At 59.9% G+C, this 9,057-nt stretch overlaps 3 protein-coding genes and 1 pseudogene across 3 annotated transcripts in view; 1 reads left to right on the plus strand and 3 right to left on the minus strand.

Moving 5' to 3' along the window:
• Positions 1–1,123, minus strand: part of ACA1_379860 (Cdc20, putative) — a gene marked incomplete at both ends in the record, with an annotated part of 1,681 nt that extends 558 nt beyond the window's left edge. Inside the window, 2 exons of the mRNA XM_004336348.1 lie at positions 28–457; positions 550–1,123. Of these exons, the coding sequence (XP_004336396.1) occupies positions 28–457; positions 550–1,123 (1,004 nt within the window). The remainder of the gene's footprint in view (positions 1–27; positions 458–549) is intronic.
• A 343-nt stretch (positions 1,124–1,466) lies between these two features.
• ACA1_379970 (glycosyl hydrolase family 10 protein) lies at positions 1,467–2,758 on the minus strand (the record flags this gene model as incomplete). Its single annotated transcript, XM_004336349.1, has 3 exons — positions 1,467–1,967; positions 2,099–2,370; positions 2,515–2,758. The coding sequence occupies 3 exons, from the start codon at positions 2,756–2,758 to the stop codon at positions 1,467–1,469; spliced, it is 1,017 nt and encodes a 338-aa protein (XP_004336397.1).
• Positions 2,759–3,443: 685 nt separating this feature from the next.
• ACA1_379980 (SH3 domain containing protein) lies at positions 3,444–5,423 on the plus strand (the record flags this gene model as incomplete). The annotated part of the gene is made up of 4 exons (XM_004336350.1): positions 3,444–3,815; positions 3,981–4,372; positions 4,495–4,963; positions 5,037–5,423. The coding sequence occupies 4 exons, from the start codon at positions 3,444–3,446 to the stop codon at positions 5,421–5,423; spliced, it is 1,620 nt and encodes a 539-aa protein (XP_004336398.1).
• Positions 5,424–5,713: 290 nt separating this feature from the next.
• ACA1_379990 lies at positions 5,714–9,033 on the minus strand (annotated as a pseudogene).
• Between the last annotated feature and the right edge of the window lie 24 nt (positions 9,034–9,057).

A 9,057-nucleotide genomic window follows, 5' to 3' on the forward strand; every position in this document is an offset into this window, starting at 1 on the left:
GATCCGGTGTCCACCGAGTTGACGCACGCGCCGCTGCGCGTGTTCCACATCTTGATGCACCGGTCGGCGGCGCCGCCGCCCGAGGCCAGCAGGCCCGCCTGCCACGGGCACCAGGCCACGGCCTTGACGGCCGACGTGTGGTGGTCGAGCCTGAAGCGCGCCTCCGTGCGGCCCTCGTCCCACACGTTGAGGATGTTGTCGTTGCCGCCCGAGGCCAGCTGCGTGCCGTCCTCGCTCCACTTGAGGCCGCACACCTCCTGCGTGTGGCCCTCGAGCACGGCGATCTGGTGCTGCGCGAGGCGCACGTCGTGGTGCATGATCGTCGTGTCGCGCGAGCCGCTCGACACGATGGCCCGGTTCCACGACAGCGACGACACGCGGTCCTGGTGGCCCTTCATGGTGCGCACCTGCCGGCCCTTGGCCACGTCCCACAGCTGCACCTCGTTGCTGTTGGTGCCTGCATTAATAATATATGGAATATGAAGGCAATGGTAAGAAATACAGAAATATGCGATGAAGGGAGTGGTGGTGCGTGGTGGGCGAAAGTACCAACAGCGAGGATGTTGCCGTCGGCCATCCACGACACCGAGGTGATGTAATCGTCGGCGTCGGTGTCGGGCATCTCGAAGAGCATGTCGATGTCCGACGTGGTGGCGTTCCACAGGTAGAGGCTGCGGTCGAGCGCCACGGCGAGCGTGTTCTGCGCCGACCAGTCGAGCAGGTTGAGGTAGTAGTCGTCCCTGATGCCCGGCGCGTCCAGCACCTTGTCCGCCACCGACGGCAGCCTGCGAGTGGAGGAGGTGGAGGCGGTACCCTTGGCAGCGGCGGCCTTGTTGGCGGAGTAGAGGGTGCGCATCTGGTTCTGGAAGGAAGCGCTCGCGGCGGGCGCCTTGTGCTTGAAGGCCAGCACCTTGGTCGACTTGACCGCGCTCGCGTCGCCGCCGAACATGGCGTCGGAGAGCGACGACTGGAAGCGCTCCTTGGCCGGGCTCGCAATCTGGACCTGCTGCACGTTCTCCTTGGAGGAAGAAGAAGAGGTGAGGTTGAAATGGGAGATGTCAAAGTTGATACCGTTGCGGTCGGGGATGAAACGGTCTCCGGTCATCATCTTGGCGGTGTTCATCTTGTTGTGGGGATTGTGGTGCTTTGCGAAAGCGAGTTGTGGGGTATGGGTATATCACAGTCTCAGAGAGGCTTGGAGAAAATGGACGGCGAGCGTTGGGTTTTGTTGTTTGCGTTTCTCCGTCTCCCGACCGTTAGGCCAACGACTAGTTTTCACAGCCCAATCACAATTCACTGTGCTTTGTGAAAAGACAACGAAACCTGAATTTCTCCGTTTTTTTCGCTTCCCTCGTTCTGGTTGTCTGCTCTTGATCATCAGATGTTGGAAAGAGAACAAATTTGTGTGGACTGCTTTTGACACAGCCCTTGCTACACGTCTATGTATACTCTGATGATCTGATGGTCTACAGCAGCATGACCAAGGCAGAGCGGACCGCGCCCGCCACGACCATCACGCTGCTGACGAGCCCTGAAGCCGATGACACATTGTCGTCTGGCGAAGCGACAGCCCACGGCAGCCGCAAGGCCTCGACGCTCAAGCTCTGCGCCGCGCCCTTGTCGATCTCGCGCGACTGCACCAGGGTGCCGTTGGTCAGCTCAACCACCAGCCAGCCCTTGAAGGCCAACACCTCCACACAGCCCCTGGTGTCAGTCTCCAGGTGCGTGTGGCACGTCCACCACTGGTTGAAGACCAGGTCAGCGTAGGCGAGCGCGTTGGGCTTGGCCGTCCAGTTGGCGGCGAACATGGCCGCGTCGGGCAGCCAGTGGGCGCCCGCCCAGAAGCCCCACACGAGGAACTCGTCGAACTTGTCGCAGCTGAATACGAGGGTCATGAAGTCGCGCGTGAAGTCGGCCAGCAGCTCTTGGTCAAGCACTGCCAGATCGAACTCTGTCACCGCCAATTTCTGAGAGCCCCACGCCACACCGTGAGAACCTCACCGCGTGTCGTGTGTGTCGTGTGTTGTGTGTCGTGTGTCGTGTGTGTCGTGTGTGTCGTGTGTTGTGTGTCGTGTGTGTCATATGTCGCATTGCGTACCTGGATAGGAATTGAAGCAAAGAGTTGAATGCGGTTCCACATCTCCTCCATGTCGACAGGTCCCTGGCTGAAGTGCGACTGCAGGCCAAGCCCGTGCACGGGCGCGCCTTGGTCGACGAGCCACTGGATGTAGGTCGTGGTGTAGTTGCAGTGGATGGTGTCGTAGCCAGCCAGGATGCCGAAGTCGTTGAGGAAGAGCGGCACGCCTGGCGCCAGCTGCTGGGCCAGCTTGTAGTACTCGACAATGCTCTGGTTGCCGAGGAGTCCATCCACTCACTGAACCCCGGAGCTGTGATCAGACCTGGTGTTTGCGTTTTGTGTGCGTGTCGTGTCGTGTGTTGTGTTTGGGTGTGAGTGAGCCATGACCAATCAAGAAGGTGCAAAATTCAATCTGGCGTTGTTAGGTGAGGGCTCACCTTGGACGTCGTAGTTGGAATAGGGTTCATTGATGACGTCCCATTGGTAGCACTGGCCCCTGGTGTGATTGAGTTCATCGGCGAAGTGGTCGCGGATGAAGGCGTCCAGCTGGGCTGCGTCGAGCCCCTGGGCAGCCGGCGGCGTGAAGCGATAGCTTGGCCACAGCAGGCTGTGGCCTCTCGTCGGTATGCTCGCGTTGGCCAGCCACTCTAGCGCGGTCAGCGCCCGGTCGGGGTTTGCCATCCAGCCCGCCCACTTCAGATCATTCTCCAGCACCGCTACATTGAACAGTTCCTTCACCTTGTCTGTGGTTGCCGCGCACACGGAGTGAGCATGATGATGACCACACATGACATGAGTAGGCGCACCACTTGTCGGCGGCCGTGATGTCGCAGGGGAACGATGCCGCCAACGAACTGTAGGAAGTCCCCTTGCGCCCCGACTGGAAGAAAAAGTAAAGAACAAATACAAATGGTTGATAAATATAAATTTCTATTTTAATATTAATATTAATTAGAATCAGTATTTTATGTACCGCTGACCCAGCCACGGCGGGGCTGCCGGTTACGTTTTTGGGTCGGACGAAGAAGGACAGGACGAGCTGGTCGGGTGCGGCGAAGCGGCCGGGGAGAGGAGCGACGTCGTACACCGCACGCTGCCGCCTCTGGCCTACGCGGCGCAACCGACAATTCCAACCAAGAAGAGGACCACCATGACCCTTGTGGGCACCATCGTGAAGGAAGAGTTGTGGTTGTGGTTGTGGTCCGGCTTAGCATTAATGTATATGACACTATATGAATTAAGGCCTGTTGCTGCTGGACACAACAACCCAATCTCAATTGTGATTGGACAAAGGGACTCTCTTAAGGTCGCTGTCCACATCGACAACAATAAATAAACAAAAAAACGACAAAAAATTGGCAGTACGATGGCAGCGAATTGGCGGCAGCAGAAGGAGGAGCGGGAGCGGTTGGCCAGGGAGCGTGAAGAAGAGGAGCGTCGCAAGAAGGAGCAAAAGATAAAGCAGCTGCTTCTTCACGCCCCCACCCCCTCCGGCAAAACCTCCTCCCCTCACCTTTCTTCTTCTTCCTCGTCCCCTGCCACTGCCCAGCCACTGCCCCAGAGCGCTGAACCCGAAAACGCGGCAGCCCATCACCCACCGGTGAAGAATGACGCGGACGAACCCAACGTTTTGGCGGTGGCTGCGGCGGAGGTGGGCAGCGGCGGGTGGACCAAGCCCGTGGCCGCCCAGTCATCCGGCCCAGACACCCACCGCGCCAAGCCCTCCTTCCTTGGCCAGGTCCTCCCCTCTTGTCGCTTTCGCTCTCTTTCGCTTTCGCTCTTTCGCTCTTTCGCTCTTTATCATTAATTCTATTATTGTTACCTAAAATAGAAAAAAAAAATTTTTAATTAAAAAATCGTTATTGATTTTTTATTTTTTTCATAAATATTGACCGTACCTCAGGAGAGAGGACACCATCAACATCAACAGCAGCTCGTAGTGGAGGCAAATGAGGTGGAAACGATCGAGGCGTTGAGGGCGCAGCTGGCCAAGCGGGACGAAGAGGTGCGGATGCTCAAGGAGGCCTACAAGGAGCGGATGCGGGAGAAGGAGGAGGAGTTCAAGCAGCGGTGGGCGGCGCAGAACGAGGCCGAGGCGCTGGCGCACAAGCTCAACGAGGCCGAGAGCCGGGCCAAGGCCCAGGAGGCCGAGGCCAAGCGGCTGCGTGAGCAGGTTCACCAGCTCGAGCTCCTCGTCCGGTCCCTCAAGAAGGACAAGAAGCACCACAACAAGGCGCCACGCAAACACATCAACAAGCACCATCACACCAACACCACCGATGACGACACGCACAGGTCCGCGCACGACACGACACTCGCGCATCGCACACGCACGCACGCACGCACGCACGCACGCACGCCGCACACGCCACACGCACACGCGCTAAGTTGGGCGAGGTGTGGTGCGGGGCAGTCAGGGAGGAGATGGTGGGCAAGAAGGTGATCGCGCTGTACAATTTCAAGGGCAACGAGGCCGACGGCGAGCTGTCGTTCGTGGAGGGCGACGTGATCGAGGTGCGGGCGCGGGTCAACGAGGGCTGGTGGGAGGGCCGGCTCACCAACGGCGACCTCGGGATCTTCCCCTTCAACTACGTCCAGCCGCTGGTCATCTTCTCATCGCAGTCCTCCACCAGCGCTGCCGCCGCTGCCAGCCGCGTCGAGCACAGCGAGGCCCTCGACGACCACCATCACCGTCATGGCCAACATCATCATCACCACCATCTTGAGGAGGGTGAAGATGAAGATGATGATGAAGACGATAGCGAGGAGGATGTGGCGCCGGCCCACCCGAAGATGTCGACGCTCGAGAAGGCGGCCTACGCGAAGAAGAAGATCGAAGAGAAGTACAAGGAGCTCTCCAAGTCGCTGCTCGGCCCCACCCCCGCCGTACGTCCGCATGTCGTGTGCATTCGCGTGTCGCAAGCGCATGCTCGGCTCATGGTCTCACGCAAACGCACAGGAGATGGAGAAGGCAGTCGATGATCATCACCAGCGCGCGCACACCGGGCCTGAAGCCGATGCGGCGACCGCCAACGATCATGAAGAGGCAGATGCACCAGTTGAGGTGATGACCGCCGAAGCCTATACAGGGAACACGGAGGGGAAGGAGGAGAAAGCGGAGGAGCTGCAGAGCGGCGTGGCACTGTTCTACTTCGAGGCTCAGAACGAGGGCGAGTTGAGCTTCAAGAAGGGCGACCACGTCCTCGTTTTGCCGCTGGCGGACCCCCAGCAACACGGCCAGCAGCCCGATGGCAATGGCGAGTGGCGCTACGGCTATGTTGGCGACCACGAGGGCCACTTCCCCACCAGCTATGTCTCAATCTCTGCCACCCACACCAGGGACTGATGGAATACTGGTGTTGGGTTGGTGGCTCTCATTCAGGGATAAAGGTGTTCTGGCCTCTGTCTTGACCTCTCCACTGTGAAGGGATTCTGTGTGATCATTGCAAGATCAGCACCTGCAGGGAATGACCTGTCTCATGTTAAGGTGGCTATGGAGTGAACCATAATGTTCTTGGTCTAAACCATAATACACCACACCTTGCAACACTATTCTCACTTTAACACCTCCCAAGCCAAAACAGGCTTTATTGTGCACACTTCAGTGGGTTTGGACCTCCTTGGGTTGGAGCTGGGCTAATCAATGAGGGCACAGGTGAGGACTTCCCTGAGGACAGTGAGGAAGGCGAAGACACTGCGCTCGTCAGGCTTGAAGTCCTTCTTCTTGAGGTCTGCTGGCAGCAGGATGGGCGTCATCCCAAAGTTCTCCGCTAGCAGCGCCATCACGTAGTCAATGCGGTCGTCTCCCTGGTTCTGCACAATCCACCAAAAGAGTGCCAAGAGAGCACACACACACGTGTGAGTGCGACACAGCACACGCCATAACACACAACGCGCGCAGAGACACGTACCAAGGCAGCGTTGTAGTCGATCATGTCAGGCCGGTATTTGTGGAGAAGCGCGCAGAAGCCCAAACCGTCCTGCCAACTGCGCACACGTAGCGTCAGCGTTGGTCCGCAGGGTGTGTCGTGTGTCGTATGTGCCGCGTGGTGTGTGTGCGTGCGTTCTGCGTTGTGTGCCGCGTGGTGCGCTGTGTGTGCGGTTTGGCGGGCGATGGTGACGGACCTGAGGTCGAGGTTGTCGATGCGGACGGACGGGTAGCCCTGGACCTGCTGCTGGCACCATTGAAGGAGCAGCTGCTTGGCCTTCGTCTCAGTCGTGTTCTGCGCGTCGAACGGATGCACCGACGACACCGAAATGATCGACCTACGAAGATGATGATGACGACGGTGATGAAAAATGAGAACGAGACACGAGACACGAGACCACACACAACACACAACACAACATACAACACACACACACACACACAACACACACACACAGAAAGCAACATTATACCAGATGATGGCAGAGATGACGTTGACGTTTCCGTCGAGGATGTCTTCGGGTCCGTAGCCGCGCATGTTCATGCCCTTGCTGCGCAACCAGTTCATGGCCTTGTTCACGTTTTCCATCTTCTCGAAAATCGTCATCTGTAACCGCACACGCACACACGACACGCACACACGACACGACACGACACGCACACACGACATGACACGGCACGCATGCAACGGGGAGCAAAGTGGTGTGACAAGACGGGCCTCGAGTTCGGTGATAAGGTGCGCGCGCGTACCTCGGGCTTGTCGCAGCAGATGCCGATCGACTCGCCCGTGAGCACTTGGAGCAGATTGATCAGCAGCACGCCGTCGCACATGTCCTTGCTCATGTCCTGCGCCGACACACACACGTTCCGTGAGCGTGGCATGTGTCGTGTCGTGGAGACATGTGGGCTGTGTGTGTGTGTGTGTGTGTGTGTGTGCGCGCGCGTGTGTGTCGGCAGGCGCACCTCGATGAAATACTGGATCTTGGCGAGGTGGTAGTCGACCCAGTGGGTGTAGGCGTGCTGCTGCATCGCGCGCATGTGGTTGCGTTCGGCAACTGACACCTCGCGCCTCACCTTCGACGCCTGCATCGCCGATTGCATCACCGACGACTTGGCCAAACGCGCCTGCGCGGTCGTGTGTGTGTGTGTGTGTGTGGTGTGTGTGTGTGTGTGTGGTCGCGTGTGTGCGTGTGTGTGCGGTCGTGTCGTAAGCTTTGGCTGGAGACGGGCTGGACGTGCGGAGATTGGTACCATGTTGAGGCCGGCCTCGCCGCCGAGGACGAAGGAAGGCTTGAAGGAGGGGAGCGCGGAGGCGGGCGTGGCCGCGCGCTGCTTCTCCTGCTCCTGCTCCTCCGTCTCCTCCACCCAACCCTTGCGCATGTTGGGCTGCACGCGCACACACATTCGAATTCAGCACAACACACACACACACGACACACACGACACACACGACAACACACGACACGACACGCACGACACATATGCAAAATGAGAGAAGCGCAGACCTTGATCTCCTTGGAGAAGACAAAGGCGGTGTTGGCGCCCTGCTCCCACTCCGACTTGATGTCCTGCACCAGATCCGTGTCCGTCAACGGCTTCGTTTCTGCACCGCACAATATGAATGTGTTAGCGGACGACACACAACACGCGTGTGCGCACGACACGACACGACACGACACGACACAGGAGGCGAGAAGAGAGCGTACCGTCGCCGGTCATCTCGAGGAGGTAGTGGCCGTGGGGCGCGACTTGGACCTTCTTGGCGACCTGCATGATGAGACTGCGCACCGTGTCCTCCGGCCCACCATGAAGCTCTTGTACGTGTGGTCCGTAAAGTACACACGCACCACCTCCTGCACACGCACACACACACACGCAGGTCAGCACGACACACTACCGCACACGGCACGGCACGACACGACACGACACGACACGACACGACACACGGACCCTTTTGGGCACGACGACGTCGTCGCGGTGCTTGAACATGATCTTCTCGTTGCCGCTGCTGAACTTCTCGGTGAGCGGCACTGGGAGCTCATTCATCTCGAGCAGGCGCTGGGTTTGGCCCTATTGATTTGGGGGGCGACGATCACGCGCGCGCGGTGTGAAGACCCGACGAGACCTTCGGCTACAGCGCTGAGGGGGGCGGCGGGCGGCGGGGGTGAGTACCTTGACGTAGAAGAGGCAGTGGTCGTCAAGCCGCTCGGCCGCGAACTTCTGCTGGATGAGATCGCACACGTCCTGCGCCGTCGACGAACTGAAGGCCCGCGTACACACACGACGCACACCCACGAACGCGGGTTAGTAGTCGTCGTCGTCGTTGAAGCCGAGCGGACGATCGGGTGGGTGGGTAAGTGGGTGGTGGGTGTGGTGGTGGTGGGAAGACGGCTCGTACGCGGTGAGGACGTAGCTACGGTAGGTGCCGTCCTTGAAGAACACGCGCAGAATGCGTTGTTGCTGCGTCGATGGAAATGCAAGAAAAATGAGCACACGACACAACGACACGCAACACGATACGACACACAAGAGAGGCGTGCGGAGGCGTACATCTCCGGCGGCGGAGGCCGGAGCGCTGCTTGCGGGCGCTGACACCGGAGCCGCGCCTGAGTTCAAAACACACACGACACACACACACAACACCACACACCGCGTCAGCCCACACTCGATCGGCGATGGGGCGGCCACTGCAGTGCGTACCGCCCTCGAACTTGGCGGTGGCGGTGGGCGGTGGGCGGGAGGGGCGACTCGGCGGGCCGGAGCGTGCAGCTCCTCCGGCGGGTGCGTTGGTGGCGGTCGAGGCCACAGGCACGCCGGCAAAGCGGCCCGGCACGACCCCGGGCCGCGGCTGCTGGGGCGGCGGCGCACCACCCGAGGGCGAGGGCGGACCGGCGAAGCTGCGACCGGGTCCGGCAAACGAAGGCGCGCCGGGCCTGAACGGTCGACCGGGACCACCGCCGCCAGGACCGCCAGGGCCGGGCGCGGGACTGCCGCCAGGGCCGGCGGTCGGTCGGCCAGCGACGCCCATGGGCGGGCGCCCGGGCGAGGCCGA

The sequence above is a fragment of the Acanthamoeba castellanii genome (assembly GCF_000313135.1).
Source record: "Acanthamoeba castellanii str. Neff unplaced genomic scaffold scf7180000084712, whole genome shotgun sequence".
In the NCBI taxonomy this organism is placed as follows: domain Eukaryota; phylum Discosea; order Longamoebia; family Acanthamoebidae; genus Acanthamoeba; species Acanthamoeba castellanii.